The following is a 24,514-nucleotide window of genomic DNA, read 5'->3' as shown; positions in this document are numbered from 1 at the left end:
AGGCACAGTCAAAGACAGGCACAACAAAAGGAGTGCTATATATTTAAGCTTTCAGCCAAAAGAGCTCCTTCCAAAGCAGGAAACACACACACACACACACACACACACACACACCAGGCAAACTGCCTGGTCATCGAGTGAGTTGTGCTTGTGTGAATGCATGTGTTTTCTACTTTAGAAGAAGTCTTTTTGTTGTGCCTCTCTGTAACAACTCAATGTCTCCTTGATATGGTTAGTAACAATATACTGGCACAGTACACCTGAACCTGCCAAGATTATGTGGCACAGGTGGAGGTTATGCTGATTCACTCAGTTCAACAGTGGTAACTTACGAAGTGGGGGAAGTAACTTCTGGGTTAGTGTGGAAGTTCTCGCTATGGTTGATAGTGGCTACAAAGTCTTATTCAGTTTAGATTTCTTGGCTGTGTAACATGCTAAAAGTTGACTAAGAATGGCACATAACAGAACTGAACGGAACACCAATTCTTATCAGTTTTGTAGCCAGGAAACCAGTACTGACACAACGATCACCTCTACACCAGGGGTTGCTACCTAAACTACACACAAGGTCACTTAAACTCAACTCGTGGTTATTATACCAAAAGGTATTGGAAATTTTATCTGATCTGCCAATTAACTCTTTCTGGATACTTTAACATTTGACTGAGAATGAAGAATTAAGTAATGCACAATGTTTTACAAGACAGTCTGTCCTATGTGTAAGAAATTTATGGACGTACAATAGTGCCCTTCAGAACTGATAACTTTGGTCGCAAAGAAGTAAAGCTATTATGTGATACTGTCACGTAGAAGAAGGTGTAATCAGATGAATGACTAACACTAACTTCACTGGACGTTTTTATTCAGTTCTTGCACATACAAGAGCACAGAGCAAACTGCCTCCAGCCAGAACACATAAGGTACATATACAGTTACAGAACATCCCAGTACAATGATTCTGACATTTGTGGTAGTTCTACAATGTACTTGAACTAAATATAGAAATTAAAATTTTGCAGTTCAGGTGAGTTTTGATCTCATGACCCTCTACGCAACAGTGCAGTATCATAATCACTACACCACAGTTTCTTCTGTGACATTGCTCCCTCCTTAAGAGAACACCACCTCAGTGTTACATCCTCCTAGTCCAGGAATGAGTCATCGGTCCTGCATACTCCCGATATTCACCCTGGCGGTGATCTTCTTAGAACTTCCTTTACCACTACACTCTTCGTCACCTTTCCGCTTGTTGCCTGTCTCTGGAGCTTCAAATTTACCCTGGGTTTCCGGATCCTTATACGGCTTCATTCGAAGGGCATGGACTGTGCCTCTGATCTTTCGTTGTCTTGTGTCAGGGTCAAAATCTTCAACCTCATAAGTAACATCAGACAACTGTCTTACAACCTTATAAGGACCAAAGTAGGGCCTGAGGAGCTTCTCAGAGAGACCAACCTTCTGAACAGGAGTGAAGATCCAGACGAGGTCATCAGGCTGGTAGACAACAGGGCAGTGGCTCCTGTCATACCTTCGGCAATTGTTTACTTGAGCCTGCAGAGTGCAGAGTCGAGCTAACTGCCGAGCTTCCTCAGGTCTGGTTAACATCTGGCCGATGTAGTCATCGTTCATGTCATCACGATGTAAGGCGTTACCTCATGCCCATGCACCAGGAAAAATGGCGTAAATCCTGTGCCGTCTTGCTTGGTGGTGTTGTAGGCAAATGTCACGAAAGGTAGCACCTCATCCCAGTTGCTCTACTCAACACTCACGAACATTGACAGCATGTGGGCCAAGGTCTTAGTAAGAAGTTCAGTAAGCCCTTTAGTTTGCAGATGGCAGGCAGTCGTCCTATGATGAGTAATGTTGCACCAACAGTTTCTCTGCGTCACAAGATTCGACTGAAAAACTTTCCCTCGATCCATAATTAACGACCTTGGGGCACCGTGTTTTAATACAAGGTCTTCCACAGCGAATTTGGCAACCTTGAATGCTTCGGCTGTTTTCACGGCTTTTGTAATTGCGTAACGTGTCAGATAATCAGCACAAACAATAATCCATCAAGCGCCACTAGCAGACGTTGGAAATCATCCGACGAGGTCAATCCCAACATGCTGGAAAGGCATTTCAGCTGGTGGAATTGGTACGAGTCGGCCAGGTGGTTTCTGAGGAACCGCCTTTCTCCTCTGGCACTCTCGACAGTGCGACACATAGTGACAGACTCTCCTAAATAAACCTGGCCACAAAAATCTCTTGAGGATTTTAATGTATGTCTTAATAAATCCTAAATGTCCGGCTTCAGGTGTGTCATGGAATTGCTGTAGTACATCTAAGTGCACGTGGTTAGGAATCACTGGTAGCCACCTATTTCCAAACGGATCAAAGTTTTTCTTGCAAAGTAATCCATTAACTATCTTAAATTGTCCTTTCACATCCTCTGACCGATTTAAGGCAAGCATAATTTGAGATATCTTGGTGTCATCCTGCTCAGCAGAGAGATCCTGGAGTGCAGCAAGACAGTGACTATCTACATTAAAGTCTTGATGGTCTTGCACAGGGTTTCTTGAGAGACGGTCGGCATCTTGGTGTTTTCTTCCACTTTTGTACACTATGGTAATGTCAGACTCTTGAAGGAGTAGTGCACATCTGGTGAGTCATCCAGTTGGATCCTTAAGACCAGTCAAGCAACAAAGTGAATGATGGTCTGTGACAACAGTGAATGGCCTTCCATAGAGATAGTCAAAATTTGCACATGGCCCAGATCACGGCAAAACATTCTCTTTCTGTAGTCGAGTTGTTTCTCTTGGTTTCAGCAAGTTCCTATAAGCATATGCTGCAACCTTCTCTTTTCCATCCGAAATTTGCACCAGAACAGCACCGATCCCATACCCACTGTCATCTGTGTGTAGTTCTGTACGTGCTCTATCACCATACAGGCAAAGTACAGGGTCAGTCATCAAGAGCTTTACGCAGCACACCGAAAGAATCTAGTTGAGCACCACACCAGATGAATTTAGCATTGGCTTTAACAACTCTTGGAGTGGCCTGGCTTTGGTAAAATGATAGTAATAAGAACATACTCTCAGGAAGCTTCTCAAATCTGTAATACTTTTAGGACTAGTAAATTCCGTTATAGATCTCACCTTTCCTGGGTCTTGCCGAACACCTTCGTTTGACACAAGGTGTCAAAGTATTTTGATTTCTTTTGCTCCAAAGAGACACTTTCTTGGATTGAGTTTCAGTCAGCCTTGTTGGAGACACTTAAGAACGGCTCTCAGCCTTTTTGTGTGTTCATCGAATATCTCTGAGAACCCTATAATGTCATCTAAATAACAACGATACATCGTCCACTTCAGGTGACTTAAGATTATCAGTCGTCCGTTCAACGGTTGCTGGTGCATTACACAAACCAAACGGCATCACTTTAAACTCATACAGGCCATCAGGGGTAATGAATGCAGTTTTCTCAGCATCAGCCTCACCTATTTCGATTTGCAAGTATCCCGAGTACATGCCCATGGATGAGAAAAACTTAGCCCCCTTTAGACAATCTAGGGTATCATTAATTCATGGAAGAGGGTAAACGTCCATTTTAGTTATCTTATTCAGCTTCTTTATAATCAACACAAAAGCGCCAACTGCCATCCTTCTTCCTGATAAGAACCACTGGTGACAACCATGGGCTCTGCAAAGGCTGAATGATATCATTCTTCATCTTTTCTCTACCTTGTCACGAATTATTCGATGTTCTGTTGCTGACACTCTGACTTATTGGTTGATGGTCTCCAGTGCTTCACCGTTGATTTTTTCTAATTTGCTCTCTACCTGTGGATTGAAGCATTCAGAGAACTCTGCTTCATGAGTACGGCTTGATACCTGTCCTCAGCAACACCCTTCATGAGATGTACAACCTTATCTTCCTCCTTCATTCTAGAATCCACTATTTTACACAGCTCCAAGATGTCTTGAATGTAGGATGCTGTGCTGTGCACTGCACTTTAATTTATCTTCAGCCTTGCACTTCTGTCATTGTGTCGCCGAAATACTTGCGCAGTTCCACCTGGAATACTTCCCAGCTTGCGAACTTCTCCTCGTTGTTCTCATACCATTGCTTGGCAGTGCCTTCCAAGTAGAAAAATACATTAAACAAACACACGGTCTCATCCCATTTGTTAAATTTGGCAATACACTCATACACCTTCAGCCACTTGTTTGGATACTGGCCATCATTACCAGAGAAACTGGAAGGATGACTCTTGTGGTTGCACTCAGTTGCTGTCATTGTAACGTCGTCTTCTCTGTTGAATATGGCTCGAACTTGGGTTTCTCGCCATGTAAACGGCAGCTCTGATGTGGCCTAATGTGAGCCACTATGTCGTCAATAATGTACGCTATCACAAGTTCCAATACCCATCGTCTCCACCAGAATCATGTCATGTAGAAGAAGGTGTAATTAGATGAATGGCGAACACTAACTTCACTGAACGAAGGCTTATTCAGCACTTGCACATCAAGAGCACAGAGCGAACTGCCTCGGGCCAGAACACATACGGTATATATACAGTAACAGAACATTCCAGTATAATGATTCTTGACATTTGTGGATACTTCTAGAATGTACTTGAACCGAATATAGAAATTAAAATTTTACAGTTCAGGTGGGTATTGAACTCGCGACCATCCATGCTCAACCACTACACCACGGCTTTTTCTGTGACAACATTCTAATAGTCACACTGGCAGTACTGGATGAAGATGAGTCAGAAAGGAATTCCACATCCAAGTTATCCAGCTCTGGGACAGTCATCAGTTTAATTGCACTAAGAAAGAAAGTAGCACATCTGGAGCACAGAACAAAGACAGGGAGATATTGTCGAAGAATATGGTAAGTTATTTGGTCCTCCTGGATCATTGCCTGCCACACACTAACTCAATATTATATTCCCATTGTGAATGAGTCACTTGTGTATAAGCAACCGTATTTGGTCCCAAAACAATTGCAAACTGTCATTGAGGAGTTTATAGCTCCACAACTTCAGTATGGGATAGCAGAAGAGTAATGGCCCCTGGTCAACACCTGTTGTCACTGTCTCAAAGAACTGATCAGATGGCAGCAGAGCATATACTTTTTGTTAGGACCACCACCATTTAAATTAGAAAATAGTTACAGATGCCTACCCTTTGCCCAATATAACAGACTCCAAACATAATCTAAGCCAGTGTCATTACATTACAACCTTGGATCTAAGAAATGGGTAGCATCAATTAAAGATAATGCCTGAAAATCTTCTGAAAATGGTGTTCTCAACTCTGGTTTGTCATTATCAATATTATCACAATTTGGACTGTAAATGCACCAGCAACTTACTAATGCTTGGCGAATGGTGTATTTTGAGGAGTAATACTAAAGCAATCCAAGGTCTATTTCGATGATATCATAGAATGTGTCAATGCAAAGTCTTTGAAAATTAACAATCAGCATGGCTAACAGTTGGGACAAGAAATTCCAGTTCGTACAAGAAGTCTGTTACTTGGTCTCATTATCTGCCACAACAGTGGAAGTGCCAAAACGCAACTTGATGCAATCAAAAATTTCCGGACACCCACTATAGGCAAAGAATAGCAGTCATATATCTGCCCAGGTGATTTTTATAGAAAATTTACTCTAAAAATGCAAGACCACTTACACAACATTTGAAGAAAGGAGTGAAGTTTCAGTGGTCTCCAAACAGTGAAACAGTTTTGTAAAACTGTAATATATAGTGACCTCCTGCCTAGTGCATGCTTTTCCAGATTACTTAAAGCAATTTATACTGTTGTGTGACAGCATCTATTTTGCCTTAGGTTGCGTTTTAGGCAAGGAGGTAAACAGACACAAATGTCCAATAGCATACGCATTGAGCTAACTTTAAATAAAAAGGGGGGGGGGGGGGAGAGAGAGAGAGAGAGAGAGAGAGAGAGAGAGAGAGAGAGAGAGAGAGAGAGGGGGGGGGGGGGGAATAATAATAATAATAATAATCTGCAATTCAAAAAGAAATGAAAGCACTAATACATTGAATAACTTTTTTAATGTGTTATTTGTACAGACAATGCTTTGATCAACTTTGAAGAAGCAGAATGGGTCGTTCAGAAAGTAATGCAACACATTTCTCTGAAAGCAGGTTCATTTTATGCAGGATTCCAATACACCATATTAGTCTCAATTCTTCTGGCTACAAACCATATTTTTCAACATAATCTAAATTCAATTCCAGAGCCTAATGTCAACTTAACGGGAGGGCCTGGTACCACTATATTTGTCTAAGCCTGAGTCAGTGTCTTGCTGCATCAATAACCTCTTCTTCATACACACACTGCTCCCTGCAGAATGCCACTGCAAGGAAAGTGTAGATAGTGTAATGGACCAAATGTCAGTGTTAGTCAAGCGGAGGAAACAAATTGTAAATTAATCGTTTTCCATGTTAGAGTCAATTTTTAACAGAAATCCCAAAAGGTCAGATTTTTCTTAAGAGGAGGAATTTTAACAGAAAAAACTACAGCACTGATTAGAGCTGAAGACAGGGCACCAGAACCCAGGCATTGGCGGCACCGGTCATCAACCTGCTTATCAGCATCCACAGCAGTGCCACGCTGCATCCATGACAGCATTTTGGCATGTCAATGCCCTGGGAGTGGACTAGCCTTTAGGAAGCTTCTATGGTTTGAATAACTATCATGTGACAACAGCCAGACCTTGGTGATCGGCCTTTATTCCAGACATTTTCGCATCACACAAAAACACAGCCTATTTTGCAAAGTAAACCCTGAGCAGCTGCATGTAACCTCCCAACACCAGGACATCATTGTTGAAGAGCTGGACAGTAGTATGATGTCCAGTCTGTCCTAGCCAATGCTGTACCAATGGCGCTGCTGCCACTACTGTCGCCAGTTCTCTAACCTGTTTCTGCCACCTAAGCATCCAGGTATTCAGGTCACACAGCACTGCCAGGCGGGAATCCAGCCATTGCTGCCTCCACAGAGGTATGAATGGAGGACTATTTCATCTGTACCACTGGGGGAAAAGTTGCAACCTCATGTATTCACAGCTATAAATGTATTTGCTGTGCTGATCACACTGCATGCTGATTGGTAAAATATTACCTCTCCGACACAGCAATAGCCACAATGGTAGCACACATTCAGCACTATCACATATGAGTCTGAGCCAGAGATGCTGCACTGGGAGATACTGTGACACCTTATTTACCTCACTTGCTACTCACACCCAGCCGTCCCAGATACATTGCTATAAAGGATTTACACAAATTATTACAACTGGGCCCATTACCTGTTTTGAAATCTCTAGCGATTCATAATCAGATGGTACATATTTATTGCATGTTTTCAGCAATATGAGATTTGTGTAGAATTCACTTGCAAAATTCGGAAAAGCTTGTGCTGGTAGGAAGGATCCAAATGGAGACGTCTGTGATGGAGTCATTGAAGTGAAGCACATTGTGTTCGGCAGCATGTTCAGCAGTTGGGTGTTTCATAACCAGTTTGTCAGTGGCCACCCATGAAGATATGCAGCATCTTTTTTGTTATGCTCACGTAGAAGGCAGCACAGTAGTTGCAGCTTAGTTCGTGGATCACACGACTTCTTTCGCAGGTAGCCCAGCCTTTGGTGGGAAATGTGATGCCTGTGACCGGATTGGAGTAGGTAGTAGTGGGAGAATGTATTGGACAGTTCCTGTATCTAGGATTATTGCAGGGATGCGAGCCATGAAGCAAACAGTTGGGAGCAGAGGTGGAATTAGGATGAACAAGGGTATTGCACAGGTTCAGTGGGCAGCAGAATATTGGTGTGGGAGGGGTGGAAAGGTTATTGGAAAGTATATTCCTTACTTCAGGGCATGACGATTAGTAGTTAAAATCCCGGCAGAAAATGTGATATAGTAGCTCCAGTGGTACTGAATCATGAAGGGAGTGTTCCTTTGTGGGCAGACAGTGGGAATGTGGGAGGTTGTAAGTGACTGGAGAGAGAAAGCAAGTGAGATCGGTTTCTGTACAAGATTGAGGGGGCAATTACGGCCTGTCAAGGCATCAGTGAGGCACTTGATATATTTTGAGATGGACTGCTTGTCACTAAATATGCGATAGCCATGTTTGGCTAGGTTGTATGGAAGGTACTTCTTGGTATGGAATGGAGGTGTTGCTGGTGGTTGGTAAGTTTGATATGGACGGAGGGACTGATGTAGCCACCTTTGAGGTGGAAGTCAACATTGAGGAAGGTGGCTTGTTGGGTTGAGGAGAACCAGGTGAAGCAAATGGGGGAGAAGGTGTTTACGCTCTGGAAGAATGTGGATAGGGTGTCCTCACCATCAGTCCAGATCATCAAAATGTCACTGATGAATCTAAACCACGTGGGGAGTTTTGGATTTTCGGTGGTTAAGGAAGGATTCCTGTACATGGCCCAAGAATAGGTTGGCACAGGTTAGTGCCATGCAGGTGCCCATTGTTCCATCATGTATTAGTTTGTAGGTGATGCTTTTGAAGGATAAGCAATTAAGGGAGGGAAATTAGACTTTAGTGTCCCACTGACAGCGAGGTCATAAGAAACGGAGCAGAGGCTTGGATTTCCAAAGGGACCATTCCAGCATTTACCTGTAGTGATTTAGGGAAATCATGGAATCTTAAATTTGGTTAACTGGATGGCGATTTCAACTGTTTTTCTACTGAATGCGAATCCAATGTGCTAACCACTGCACCACTTTGCTTGATGAAAAATTATTGTGGGTGGTGATATAGTTGGTCATGGTGACCAAGGAGGAGGTTGCAGGTTTGGAGTTGGTCACAGGTTGGGAAAGGTAGTGTTCAATAGTGTTAAGGACATGGATATTAAGGATGTTAGTGTAGGGGGAGGTGGCATCAATAGTGATGAGCAGGGTGCTGTGTGGTACAGGAACAGCAACTGTAGAGAGTTCGTAGAGGAAGAAGTTGGTCTTCCTTATATAGGAGGGTAGATTACAGTTAATAGGCTGAAGGTGCTGGTCCAGGGCTGCAGATTCTCTCAATGGGGGCAACATAAATGGCCAGAATCGGGCATGCAGGTTGGTTGGAAGCATGTTGAAGATAGGAGTGTGTGGAGTGGTAGGGGTGAGGAGAGAGGGACTCAGGGGAGAGGTTGTGGGCAAGACAAACGAATTTGAGGTGATGATCATGACGCATTTCTGGGATGGGTACACTGTGGCACGGTTTGTATGTGGACGAATCTGACAGTTGGTGGAATCTCTCTGCCAGGTAATCCTTGTGGTTCAAAATCACAGTGGTGGAGCGTAAGTCGGTAAGCAGGATTATAAGGTCAGGACCAGTTTCTAGGTGATGGACTGCTGCTCTTTCTCTGGGGGAACCCCTGGGGGATGACGATGAGGCAAGGTTTGTGGTTACGAAATTCCAGAATGTAAACAGTGTGTGATTTGGGAGCAATGTGAGTGGACCATGGTTAGATGGAGAAGTAAACTGAGTCAGACAGGGTTCAACATTGACTTTGGGTTGAGTCTAATTAGTTGGGTTGGTAGCCAGAAAGTGTTTAAGCTGTTACTTTTTCTGAAATCAAAATGACCTCTGTCCAATATTTTGTAAAGGTTTCTTTTGATTCTTCTGTACTTTAGTTTGGTCATCAATTTACAAACATGATTTGTCAAATTCATCATTCAATAGTTTCCATACTTTTCCACTCTTGCCCTCTTTGGTAATATGACAATGCTTTTCTGTAAAACTGACAGTCACTGTTTAATAGACTTTTTGGCACACTCTCCCACATGTAACCCCAATTTCAGTAACTCCAAAGCTATGTCATCCACTTCCACTGACTTCTGCAAGTTCAGATCATTCGCTATTCTCTCAAACTATGACTGCATTACTGAACTGTGTATCTCACCCTTATGAACTACCACCTCTTATTAGGCTTCTGGGCAGTTGCTCTCAATTTTACAGGCCTCTGATGTATTCCTAGCTTTTTGTCTGCTGCTTGAGCTAGTTTCTAAACTGTACCTTTCAGCTTTCACATTAACACTTCCTGGATCTTACTAATCTGTGGGACAGACTAAGATTAAATATAACTTCAACAATTTTGGCTATAATCACCACTTTCTCTAAATCTTCTACAGGTATGTGTTTTATTCCAAGTTTTCAGTATTTACTTTACTATGTACACTTTTTTTTACTATCTTGTTTTAGGCTCCCATAACTAGTATATTATGATCTGAATTTATGTTTAATCTAGGCATTATCACCTGATGTTGCTAACTTAAAGAAATGAGTATCTTCACAGTGTGTACATTTCACTTAAATTATGTACTGATTATAATTACTTAACTTTTATATAAAATCTAATTGTTTAAAAGTTTTAAGTGTCCACTATTATCTCACCTTTCATTTCTGGCAATCCAAAGCGACTTGACAAGGAGAACTTTGGTGTTCCACTAGATTCTGGCTTATTATCTGTGACAGCAAATGAGAAGGTCTTAAAAGCAGGAGAAGTAGCATCACCTACACAAAAATAAATAAGCTCCTTCAGATTCATTGTATTAACATAAATCTATGCATGTGCAAAAGCAGACAGTGTGTGGAACTATATTCATTTAGTTACAATCAGTAAGTCACACGTTAATAATTAGATAGATTATTTGGTAAAAATACCATTGCTCACTTTTTGAAGAAGGGTAGGGGAGGGGGGAGATAAACAGGGTGCATAAACTGAGGTGACAGTAGTGTTGCGATAAAGATATGTACATATACAGATGGTGGTAGTGCAGTGTACATACCGTATAAAATGGAAGTACTTAGGCAGAGATGTCATTTGTACTCAGGTGATTCATGTGAAAAGGTTCCTGACGTGATTATGGCTGCGTGATTCCCTTTCGGAAATCATTAGGGAATTCAATATTCTGAGATCCACAGTGTCAAGTATGTGCTAAGAATACCAAATTTCAGGCATTTTCTTTCACCACATACAATGCAGTGACTGACGGCCTTCACTTAATCCCCAAGAGTGGGAGCATTTGCTTAGAGTTGTCTGTGCTAACAACATGCAACACTGCTTGAAATAACTGCAGAAATCAATGTGGGACTTACAACACTGCAGTGAAATATGGCATTAATGGTCTATAGCAGCTGATGACTGACATGAGTGCATTTGCTAACAGCTTGACGTTGCTTGCAGCCCCTCTCCTGGTTTTGTGATCACGTAAGTTGGACCCTTGATCACTGGAAAACTATGGCCTTTATGGATGAGTCCCAATTTCATTTGATAAGAGCTGATGAGACGGTTTGACTGTGGCATAGGCTCTATGAAACCAGGGACCCAAGGTGTCAACAATGAACTGTGCAAGCTGGTTGTGGCTACATAATTGTGTGGAATTTGTTTAGGTGAAATGGACTGGGACCTCTACTCCAACTGAACCAATCATTGACTGGAAATGGTTATGCCCGGCTACTTGGGGGCCATTTGCAGCCGTTCATGGACTTAATCTGTATGGATGACACTGCACAATGTCACAAGATTCCTTTGAAGAAAATTCTGAGTGAATGATTCGCCCCCCCGCCCCCCTCCAAACTTTTAAGCACAGCAATAGCGTGTTGTAGTTGGTAGTTCATAGTTTCTCGCATTTTCCCTGCACTAATACCACACAAATAAAATTTTACGGACTGTTCGAGCAACGTCAATACTCTATCAAGTGTTTCGGCGTATTGGCAAATCTTGAGCCTGTTGAACACCAGTATCATTTGCGCAACCCTGCCCTACCAGATCCTTCAAAATAAATCTCCAAGTAACTTCAAAAGCCACAGCTTCATATGTGAATGTAAGGCGACCCCTACATACTCTACCAAACATTACAAAAATGTTAAACTCAGCAGCAATAGTTCAATCTGCATATATAAGACAATCTTGCATTTTCTCGAATGGCGAATTTGGGAAAATACCTCTTTTATAATTGGGTAAATACAGTACATTGCCTAAATACAGGCACATCTCATAAAATATTTTACTATGATTACCCACCTCAGAAATTTGACTAGTTAAAAAAAAGTGTGTGGATTTCAAACTGTTGCACTACTATTCACGAAATACATGGGGTCTTATTTCTGTTCCTATTCCACGTTACCCGAATATTTTACTCATCTTCATCACTAAAATTATTTCATATTTATTCTCGACATGGTTCGCTATATAGCTCCTTCATCTCTGTGATACAAGAATTGACTTAAGAATGGACAGAAACAGACTTTTACAGTAACAAGATATAGCACAAGTCTTAGAGGTGTATTACGTTTAATTACGTAGCTTAATGGAGATACAGTATCTAGCCAACATGAACTTCCTTACTTAAGATCAGTGGCCTAACTGGCTCACGCAGCAGTGTGTTAGAAAGTAAACACATTAATCCACAAGGTGGGGTTACAGACAAATGTCGTCTCAAATTATATCTCATGCATACCTTTAATTATGAACAATTTATGAAGCTTCCTTACACACATTGCAATTTATAAAACTTCCTTACACACATTGCAATTTATAAAACTTCTTAAAAAATTATATTAAAAATCTAAATCATAATAACATAGAAAGAAAAAAGGGAAAGGGGAGGGGGCAGCTTCCATGGCCGGCCTGCAATACCCCGGGCAGGCAGTCATTAGATAAATGGAACACCCTGTACTTCAAAGACACGCAACCTGGAAACATGTTGCCGATACAATTGATCTCCGAGCCTGTGCAGAATTTTGTCATCTTTATTTTAACAAGAGGTAGCTTTGATGCCGTATTATTTTATGGAAACAGTGTTCATTTTTCACCGTAAGAAAATGCAGGTAGCCTAAAAAGGAGAAACAGAAGAACATTTTCTTTACTAAAACACGACTTTTGGGATTAATATTGTAACTTTGGCTGTCAATGTATTAGCTTTCTCAAAAGCAGCAACTCTCATGTGATACACTATTTCTTAACATGTCATTAGGTTACACTGATGTAACATACTTAATGGCTGGTGTGTTATGGAGTGACATTTCAACTGTAAATAATAGGCATAGTGGAGTGTCATTTTCAAACAATGGAAAATCCAGGCTGGAACATAACAATACGAGAGAAGGAAAGTTGCTACTTACCATATAGCGGAGATGCTAAGTCGCGATAGGCACAATAAAAGATTCACACAATCATAGCTTTCGGCCATTAAGGCCTTTGTCAGCAGCGCGCGCGCGCACACACACACACACACACACACACACACACACACACACACACACACAAGCGCATGTGTCAATTTCAACAGTTATAAAAGTTCCATTAAAGAAGTTTAGCATACATTACATGGTTGCTACTCAATACGACAAAGATGTGAGCTAGTCTCCTCACAGCAATGTCAACAAACATATCTAAAAACACTTTCTGCATATTTAGAGAAATTTCCACTAAGAGGTGAGGGGGTGGGAAGTGGATTGCAGATTTACCTTTGGCAACTAAAAGCATTAGGCCTATTACCCCTTTATTAAATGGGGCTGTTGTTAATAGTATCTTCATAAGCAGCATAAGGCACACATGGAATTACCTGATCCATCACCTTTCGTCTCAAGAGACAATTGTTTGTCTGCCATTCCTGGACTCCTATTGCTTCCCTTTTCAGACGAAAATATTTTACCCTCAGCCACACCAGCCTGAAGAATAAAAAGATGTAATTGCATTTATCAACATAATGGCAACACTAAACGAAATGTGTTATGAGGGAAGACAAAGCTCTTGCTAAGAATATTGATATATTAAAAGCAAATATCGTGGCTTGTTCAAGTTAACATGTTGGGTTAGTTACAACCCAGATTAAAATATTGCAAAAAAGGCAAAATTTTTTGTACAGTTGTTGGCAGTGTTATATTCCAATACGTTGTTGAAAATAATAACAATAACAATAATAATACACAGAACAGCCCTAAGGAAATTTCTTATTTTAATATTCACATAAGGTAAATGTGACATGACAGACTGTTTTCAATAAGAAAAACTTTTCTGAAAGCATTATGTTAGTTTTCTTATTTCTTGTTGCTTTACTGATTACAGTTTGGACACACAGTTACATAAATATCAACAAAATCATAAATGTGAAACAACAGTTGTCTAGATTGGCAATTGTTTTTTAAAACATTAATATTTTCCAGCTTTTGTTCTTATTTAATGCAATTTGGACACAAGTAGGGGAAGTTTTTTACATTACCCACACAATTTTATGTTCGTTTTATAGCCATTGCTATCTAAACAAAACTCGCAATGTGCAGGTTTTCTCCTTGTTGCTGATTCTGACAGGCTTGGCACACATTCGGGGTTTTCAATGCTTCTGATTATTTACAGAGAATCTTTTGTTCTTAGGAAATTTATCCTCAATGGAATGTGTCTCGCTACCAGCAACTTTACAAGTTCCTCCAAGAATATTCTCCTCCTAGTCAATTTTCTTGCATTCCAATTAGGGTCAAAAATCTCCACAAATTTTAGGAAGTCAGCGAAAAGAGTAAAATAGCTACTTCCAGACAGTCCAGCTAAGAAATGTGCTGTAGTGAAGAAATAATTATAGTGGCAGGGTCTCCTGAAAGAAATTTAATCCCAAAGGCCTGTGATGAACAGCAAACAGTTGAAACTTTTACGAACAGAAACAACACAAGCTGTCAAACTCCTGCTAGAAGGGATACAAAATCAGTTAAAAGATCCCAACTCTAAGAAGTGTACAATTTTGCAGATACATTACATAGTTATCTCCATGAAGAATGCTTAACAGTAGTTTAGAGTGAACAATAAGTGGACACCACAAAAAAAAAGGGCTACTCGTTATGTGCTGCAACTAAAACAAATTGTTCGTTTCTGACATACTGCAGGACACATGTATGTTGATATTATATTAGCTCTGATTATGTGGTGAATGCACTGAAAAATGACACTTAAAAAGAAATTGGAGAATATGTAGTCTGTAATGTGAAGAGCAAATCCTGCATGTTGAATTCATGTACAAAACTGAAAAACGGTAGACCTAGACTTCAATCCAGGTTGCATGATGAAGTTTACTATGATTCAGAAGTTAAATGGAAACAATGGAATGAAGTTGATAAACAACCAGAACTTGACATTAATTGTGCTGTTGCTGATTCAGTGACAGGAACTGAAGAGGAAATTATTAGATACAAATTTCATTGTTTTATTAAAGACAACACCATCTGCTGAGTGAGATGACAAAGCAAAATGGATCAAGAAACTGGTTGCTATAGATTGACTTTGCAGAAAATTCCACTTACTATGCAAGATGAAATTCAGAGTGCTCATTGGCTGCATGAGCAAGTAATAGTTTGTGTTGCAAGATAACTCAATTTTCTATTAAAAAATGTAAAACAACAAAAATTTTTAAAACCAAGGAACTGAGCATTCAAATTGCTTAATTTGTGTATAGATTCAGTTTTGTAGAGTACCGAACTTTGCTTTAAAGACAACAGAATTTGCACGAGTCCTGTGTGGAATGAAGAGTGCCACATTCGGAAATATCAGTGTTTTTAATTCTTGTCTAGACAAGATTTCACATTTTAGGTTCAATTGTTGCAGGTCTCAATGACTTCACTCTTCATGTATTTGTATTTAAAAATGCAGATTTGTAGTGTAAATACATTCATAGAATTTCTGGAATCTGTACATTCAGATCTGGCAGGAGGTACTTTTCATGCCCCCGTATGAAACCGTCAATTTTCTGATTTAGATACAATTTTATAAAAGAAAATCTTTTATGAGTTACATTTAATTCTACAGAAGTAACTGTCTGAATGCATTATTTATCATTTAGAAGAAGAAATATTAAGTGTACTGAGTAATGAATCCCATAATAAAGAAGGTTAATTGTCTTGTATGGCATTCTGAATGGATCACTGGTAATACTGCAATAAGTTAATGTCAACTAAATGGTGTGAGGGGAAGATGTATTTTCACATAATTAGATTGTTCCTAAACTACAGAGCTGAAAGCCATTCACCTTGTAATGTGTGTTTGAAATATTTTTCTGGACACATTCACAGTAATCATTTGTAGGGAAAAGCCACTAGTTTCTAGCCAAAAAGGAACACTGGAGACAAATGACTTACCTTTATTACTTTGTCATATTTTCAGCAAGACTTACACTGCACCTGAACACAAGCTTGTACACTCGACAACAAAAAAAGTGGGTCATGCCTGAATTCCAACGTGTAGGCTGCACCTGAATGTATGCAACCAACATAGCATATCTAGGTTGCACATCGTCGTAACACTCCACAGTACAGTCGTAATATACACAATGGGTACCGCTAGAGACTACTGTAGAACACCGGTCTTTATGACACCCCGTCCAGATGTAATGTAACACCACGATAGTATAGAAGAGATCAGACAGTCCTTAACGTTTGTAAACTAAACTTAATTACAATAAGTGACATTTCAAACATTATGGGACAACTAATTTTGTCACATAAATTGTTCAGTAATCCTTAGGCACAATTAAATATTTGAGACAGTATATGGATTTATAAAGTTGTATGGAAATTGGAAACAAGTTCTTTGCCTTCTAAAAGGTTTACCCAACAAATGCTGAACGTTGTTCAACGTTGAGTGGTTTTGCATCAACTTTATGTAATACTAAGCAGTTAAAAGAAAACGTGATTAACGGCGGTAAACACTCTACGGAAATCCCAACATTAACAGCGAACCACAAGTAATACCATTGTTTACATGACCCATCAACAGATACTTGTACACAAAGTTGTACTTTAAATGACATGACCAACGTCTTCGTTCTGGATACAAATGCAAACCCAGAACGTAAAGCCAGTGTTAACCAAGCGAAGCTTTATGCCTTATTGAGACTCGATCCCTAGGCAGGAAGAGACGTCAAATATTGACGTTTGCACCAGTATCAGTTATCAATTCTCAACTGGAACGTAAATGACAATGTTTGTACGAAACCAGGAACCCTAACATTACAATTACCTTCTTGGTAATTAACCTTGAAAGATGTTGTATATTGTTGCATTGTCAAGGAACAAAGGATGCACATGTTTAAAACTGAAATGCCATCATGTAATGCTGGTGACAAGGATGCGAACCCAGCACCTAATTGGATTGTTGAATAAGTAAGTTTGTCACCAGTAGTGAGGTTGGAACCTTAAATGATGACTAAAGTTGTATTGCCTGACCGGGATTCGAACCCGGTGCCTACTGCCATCGTCGTCGTCTAAAGAGGAACAGACGAGAAATGTCCAATGTTGGTCCTCCATTAGCCAGATATGTGCATGTTTAACTAGAAATAAGGCGACGAAAATGTTTATGCTGACAGAGTCAAACGCCGCACACATGGTTATGAAGACACGTTAATAATCAAATTCTCATTCAGTACTAGCTAGGAGTAGCATGTTTAGTTGTAAACCTTAAGGTACTTCTCATCCCTAGTAATGTGTTGCCTAATATCTGCGATATCATGGTGTTAATTTACAAGTGGACTGACTGCCGTAAAGAGCAATGTTCTCTAGTAGTCATGTATCATTGAGATGTAAATGAAGTGCCTCAGCAGAAAGTAATTTCTGTCATGCAGTACGTATTGTTTCAGAGACACTGAGTACATGTTATAAGTGCACAAAACGTGTAGTATATACTACGCATATACTATTATTTGGAGAAGCTGCCACCGAACCTGTTTACTTTTACATTCCGCTTAGTTGTCGTGGTTGAATACATGTTTTCTTAAGGTTACATCTAATGTAGAGCACTTACAAGAAAGAACAGTGTCCTGTGTTATGCTATTGCTAGCTAGGTGAAATATTTTGTGGTAGCTATGTTTAAAATGAATGTATTTCTGAATGTATTGTTCGTCAAATATTTGAATGAATCGTCAACCGTAGGTGTGCCTACACATGTTATAGCATAATAGCTGTAGCTGCGTTAGTTTATACTACAGACTTGGGTAGGTTAGGTGTAACTTTTGATCCTTCAAGGTGTGATCGTGGCCTTGCGGCCCGGGTCTCTACTAGCCGCGGCTCGCAAGCTACGGGCCAGCCAGGCTGGCCAAGGCGAGACGGAAGTGAGCGAGCTGGCGGTGGCGTTGGTGGGCCAACAGCCCTCGACAAGCCAGCACGGCTGAGCCGCATGCCTCTGCCACTCCGTTTGATGTAAATATGTTTACCTCCTATCCTGGCATCAGTATAAGAGCGGCAAGTAGAAATACACAACAGGCTATCTGCCGTAATGGCTCACTGGGAGAGGTCTATTCGAGAGAGTCGTCGCTCTCATTGAAGGAGGAGGATGTTCCATCAGAGAAGCTGGCAGACGGTATGGCGTACCACATACCACTGCAATGAGATGGTGGAGGATCTGCCTTGAAAGAGGCACCACCAACAAGGCTCCTGGCTCAGGCAGGAAGAGAGTGAGCTCACAGTACGAAGACAGGGACCTAGTGTCTAGGAGCAGAGAAAATCCCTTTCTGAATGCGAAGCAGTTGCGGCGGGAGACCAACTTCCCAGGCTCCAGTGACACAATTCGCCGAAGGCTGAGGGACGCTGGTCTGCATACACGACGATCCACCGCAAAACAAGAGCTCAACGAAGACAACGTTTTATACCAGCTAGCATTTGCAGAGCTCCATCTGAGGGCGTTGTGGAACAACGTCATTTTCACTGATGAGAACGGTGTTTTCCACCAGTAATGATGGTCCACGAATCATTTACAGGCTGCAAGGGACTCGCCATCAACGCGAATATGTAACCACGATGAGAAGAAGTGGCCGGATATCTGTTACCTGCTGGGGTTGGATTTCTGTGAGAGGGGCGCAAATTCTTCACAGGATAGAAGGAACTCTGGACAGCATGCAGTATGTTCACATATTGGAAAATGTGATGCTTCCGTCAGTGCGAATGCTGTACGCAGAAGGGCACGTCACCTTGCAAGAGGACCATTCTCCCATTCATAATTCTGCATTTGTTCAGCAGCGGCTCTCCACGATTGGTGTCAACGTCATGGACTGGCCGCCACGGGCGGCTGATATGAACCCCATGGAAAACATGTGGGCTGAGGTCACAAGAACATTAACAGAGAACTGGCCACGAAACCAACCAACTACTGTGGACGCTCTTTGGTACTGCGTCCTGGAAGCCTGGGAGAAAGTTGCTTCTTCAGGCTGTTACGTCCGACAGCTTATACATTCTATGCCAAGACGCATGATAGAAGTACAAAATAATGAAGGATTCTGGATAAAATATTAGAGTCCTTAAAATGTTTTGTTATGTCTTCTTTATCGTCATTTTTCCTCATTGGGCGCTAGTGGAAGATCACGTGGCAACAGAAAAGATACAATATGGGTTAGTTTTCCTTCGAGTTGCCTTTTTAATTCAAGTGGGTTTCTTATGAATATACAGTTTGTTAAATATTCTATTTTGATTTCATTTATACCCTGTCTAGATACTTACAAACTAATCAGCGTAGACGGATTCTGCCACAGTAGTTTTTGTTATTTCGGATACATCTCTCTCTTCCCCTCCATCCATGAATACACCCTCCGTCCTCCACACAATACATAAACAATTTCATATTGTGTTTATTCATTGTTAATATCCTCTCTCTCTCTCTCTCTCTCTCTCTCTCTCTCTCTCTCTCTCTCTCTCTCTCTCTCTCTCTCTGACATTATCGCCGCAAGTGCCCTTCTATTCCATTCCCCCAGAACAAACAACAAATCTAGCGGTTTTCATTGTCGCTGCATTTTCTCTTTTAATTGCTGCTGTCTTTACTCTCTATCATTCCTCTCAACACCTATGAAACCGTATTCTTTGATCTTCCCTTCCCAATAACCAATTCTTCATTCTGAAAACAGTCCTTCCTCATCTCTCGGTCCTAAGATAAAACGAACTGTGGCACACACCTAAGTAAGCAATACTTTGCACGCATTTCACGCTTATATTTTGCACTTTTGCACTTCTATCCATTCCCAGATCCCGCCCTCCTTCCTGTTACCTGTCCCTTGACATCTGCATCTACATCTAAATGAATACTCTGCAATTCATAATTATAGATCTCATGTCAGGCGTAGAATTATAACACACACAAGTAACTCTTCTGCAGCCCTAGTAATGCCAAGTGCAGAACACCATTAAGCTCCGTAGTTCAATATCCGGAGTAAAGATAACATCCCTTCGCTGCCGACTGGGGTAGAGCGGCATTCATTTGAGCTGTGACAGATGGAGAAATCCTGGAAGGCAGAGACTCTGTCACCAGCATGCTGTCGTAAACTAGAAAACGTATTTCATTTAATGAACCAATGGCCATGTAAGTTCACAAGGCACTTACTTTATTTGGAACTGAGATGTTGAAAATTGTGGTGCTGGACTGGGATCCGAATTCGATTTCACTGTGTTCCCAAGACTGCAAACTCTTCTAGGCCTCCTCGAAAGGCACCTATCTGGTTTCGACTCCTGATCAGCACAAAATATTCATTATTTCATTTCAGGCCCTAGCATGAGCGCTCCGAACTGCTAGTGAAAAATAGTTGCATTTGCAACGTCTCTTCTTGCGTTGTCAGCTGTAAAGTGTTCGTTTCAACTCAGCCACATGATGAGCTTTTTATCACACCATTATAAGATCAAACGTTTCCTTACATCTTTTCAAGTTCAAACATTCCTCTCCATCCTACTGGCGAAAACGGATTTGGGTTTAACGTTGTGATCACCAACGACGGTATGTTGTGTATTCAACTTCTAGCCAGCAGAGTATTTTCCATCACATCATTGAAAGAACAAACATGCCACTCCTAGCTAGAACTTGATAGATAAAGTGTCTTCATGACCACGTGTGCGGGGTTTGAATTCCATTCAGCACAGAACTTTTCATCACCTGATGTCTAGCTAAACATGCGCACATCTCGCTACTGGTGAACCAACAATAGCTATTTATCGTCTCTTCCTGGCTAGGAAACGACAGCACTAGATTCTGGGTTCGAATCCCAGTCAGGCAAAAACCATTCTATCATCATTTAAGGTTCCAACATCTTGCTATTGGTGAAAACATTTGATATTTAACTTCTGTTTTTACGTACTTTGTTAACAATCTGATTAGGTGCTGGGTTCACATCCCTGTCACAAGCTTTACATGATGGCATTTCAATTTTAAACATGAGCATACCTTGTTCCTTGTGAATGACACCATATTAAACGTCGTTGGGGTTAGTTCCCAGGAAGGTAGCTGTTATGACAGGATTCCCAGTTCAGTACAAACATTTTCGTCATTTATTCTCAGGATCTGAATTGATAACTGATACTGGTGCAAACGTCTATACTTCAAGACTTTATGCCTAGTGATCGGGTCTCAATAAGGCACAAACAAAGCTTAGCTTAGTTAGCAATGGCTATAGGTGCTGGGTTTGAATCCAGGTCCAGAACGACGATGTTGGTCATGTCATTCAAAGTTCAAATTTGTGTACAGGTAGCTGTCGATGTGTTACGAGAACAATGATATTACTGGTGATTCGCTGTTAATGTTGAGATTTCCGTAGAGTGCTTGTAGCCGTTAATCGCGTTTTTTTTACTGGTTCGTCCAATATCCAGTTTCCAGAGCCACTCGTCGTTGAGTGACTTTCAGCACATGGATGGAAAACCTTTTCGAGAGCAAAAAATTTTTTTCCAGTTGCCGTACAGCTTTGTAACTCCATATATTGTCTCATGTATTTAATTTTGACTAAGGATTACTGTACAATATATGTAAAATAATCCGTTTTCTCAGAACATTTTTGAATGTCACTTGTTGTAATTAAGGTTAGGTTATGAGTGCTATGGGGTGTCTCATCGTGAAGAACGTGTTTTCTAATACGTTTTGTATGATGGTATTAGTTGACGCTTAGACTGACTGCCATAAAGACCTTTAGTCTCTAGTAGTCTCTTGCAGTACCCATTGTGTGTAGTCAATCGACTGTACCCCACAGGGTTTTGGTGTTTAGAGGACCTGCAACACAACTACGTTATGTTGGTTGTATTCGGCAGTGACCCACTTTCTTTGCTGTCAAGTTTACATAAATTCTCATTTTCATCCACTCTGAACAAATTTCAAACTACTCATGAAAAATGAATCCCAGATATTTCAAATAAATGACCAGAAATTTAATTTTCAATTTTGATACAGTATTCACTGCCATTCAATAAAACACACTCCTATCAATATTTTTACATGTCTTTTTCTTGCACAGCAACAGTTATTGGGCAGCATCTACTCCCACCTCGGACATACAGTATTTCTACTCTGGGAAGCATACATGACTTTAGATTCATATAACATGTACACATTCCTTTAATCATGCAGTCATTGAATACTTTTATTGTGCAATATGGCAACTAAACTATCATCCTGAGTGTCCTTATTAAACCACTCTTCTCCCCTTTATGAAGCTAAGTGTACCCTTAATGTAAACCAACATTAATCTGCAGTTGTCTGTGGTTCTTGTCACTACCACCTCCCTACCAAATCCTTGCACACATCTTGCCAGAATACAACAGCTATAAAAATTTGCGGGTTGTAAAATAAAGCATTGGTTGTGCAAGTTTTTCATTCAGACATCTTTACAACAACAGTGGAAGATATGCTTCCTACTTCTATCCCAATTAGTTTGAAACCAGCAACAGTTAACTGTCAGCAAAAGCTGAGGCACCAGTGAAGCAGCCATGTCACATACCAACTCTGCAGCAAACACTGCACAGCTTTTTGTCAGTGTGGCTATCAACCAGCTGTACATCAGTATGAATGGCCACCGCCAAACTGTTACCAAGATCAAAGCTGATCACCTGGTGGCACAACATGCAGTTGAGCATATTTTCCCACACAGATAAGAGTTCCCCTTGCAACACATACATCAATGATGTAACCATCCTGGTTTCAATCTGCAGTAACCCACTATCTCCATACTGTCCACCCCATGGTTTCCCCCGTACTAATTCATGACCCCACATCACCATCACTGTCCAGCTCTGACAATCATGCGTCACATGCCTAGTCCATGTACCTGCCCACCCTCCCTGCCACATTCCAAACTGGCTGCCTCCCTCCAAGTAGGAAATCAACCAACCCAAATCCCTCACCCTGCCTGCCACCTCTTCCCCCCCCCCCCCCCAACTCTACCCACCCCCCCTCCAACACAATCCTCACCACACCCAATCCACCTGTCGAAACTTAATACAGGCACTATCTATCCATACAGCACTATTCAGAGGCACAAGAGTGTGTGTGCACTTGTGTCACTGTAGCTCAAAAAAGTATTACTCCAAAAGCTATCAGTTTTCTTTCTTTTTGTGTGTGCCAATCAAAGACTCAATGCACATGCTTTCCAGTGGCTTGTCTCCTTTAGTCCAGAAGTGTTTTCTAACAGCTTCTGTAATTCAGTGCAACACAGTGTAACAATCAAAGACTGCATCATGCTCTAATCTTACAGTGTTCAGTAAGACCTCACCCACTACAGACAGTAGATGGCAAAGTGTCACTACCTTCAGCAGCAGAGCTTTCAGCAACATGTTTCTTGCGGCACCACAATTTAAGTCCTGCACACGCTAATGTACTCTTGTACAGCAATGAAAAGATACATCACAGCAACCGTTTCATATACAGGTTGCCACCTGCTATGAAACTACATCTACAGCTACTTGGATACAATGCAAATCACATTTAAGTGCCTGGCAGAGTGTTCATCGAACCACCTTCACAATTCTCTATTATTCCAATCTCATACAGCACGCGGAAGGAATGAAGACCTATATCTTTCCGTACGAGCTCCGATTTCCCTCATTTTATCGTGGTGAGGATTCATCCCTATGTAGGTCAGTGACAACAAAATTTTTTTGCAATCTGAGGAGAAAGTTGGCGATTGGAATTTCGCCAAAGGATTCTGTCGCAACAAAAAATGCCTTTCTTTTAATGATTCCCAGAACAAATCCTTTATCATTTCTGTGACACTCTCTCCCATATTTCGCGATAATACAAAACATGTTGCCTTTCTTTGAACTTTTTTGATGCACTCCATCAGTCCTATCTGGTAAGGATCCCACTCCGCGCAGCAGTATTCTAAAAGAGGACGGACAAGCGTAGTGTAGGTAGTCTCCTTAGTAGGTCTATTACATTTTCTAAATGTCCTGCCAATAAAACGCAATCTTTGATTAGCCTTCACCACAACATTTTCTATGTGCTCCTTCCAATTTAAGTTGCGCGTAATCATAATACCTAGGTATTTAGTTGAATTTACAGCTTTTAGATTAGGCCGATTTATCATGTAACCGAAGTTTAAAAAGTTCCTTTTAGCACCCATGTGGTTGACTTTACACTTTTCGTTATTTAGGGTCAACTGCCACTTTTCACACCATTACGATATTTCTTCTAAATCGTTTTGCAGTTTGTTTTGACCTTCTGATGAGTTTATTAGTTGATAAACAACAGCGTCATCTGAAACAACCGAAGACAGCTGCTCAGATTGTC

The 24,514-nt window shown here is 40.9% G+C and overlaps 1 protein-coding gene across 1 annotated transcript in view; it reads right to left on the bottom strand.

Moving 5' to 3' along the window:
* Window positions 1–24,514, bottom strand: part of LOC124776581 (E3 SUMO-protein ligase RanBP2) — a 313,159-nt gene that overhangs the window by 80,290 nt on the left and 208,355 nt on the right. Inside the window, exons 23-24 of the mRNA XM_047251632.1 lie at window positions 13,581–13,686; window positions 10,405–10,524 (exon numbers count right to left, since the gene is read on the bottom strand). Coding sequence (XP_047107588.1) covers window positions 10,405–10,524; window positions 13,581–13,686 — 226 coding nt within the window. The remainder of the gene's footprint in view (window positions 1–10,404; window positions 10,525–13,580; window positions 13,687–24,514) is intronic.

Source organism: Schistocerca piceifrons, chromosome 2, assembly GCF_021461385.2.
Source record: "Schistocerca piceifrons isolate TAMUIC-IGC-003096 chromosome 2, iqSchPice1.1, whole genome shotgun sequence".
In the NCBI taxonomy this organism is placed as follows: domain Eukaryota; kingdom Metazoa; phylum Arthropoda; class Insecta; order Orthoptera; family Acrididae; genus Schistocerca; species Schistocerca piceifrons.
Note: the sequence above shows the minus strand (reverse complement) of the source record. Positions and strands in the feature narration are given on the sequence as shown.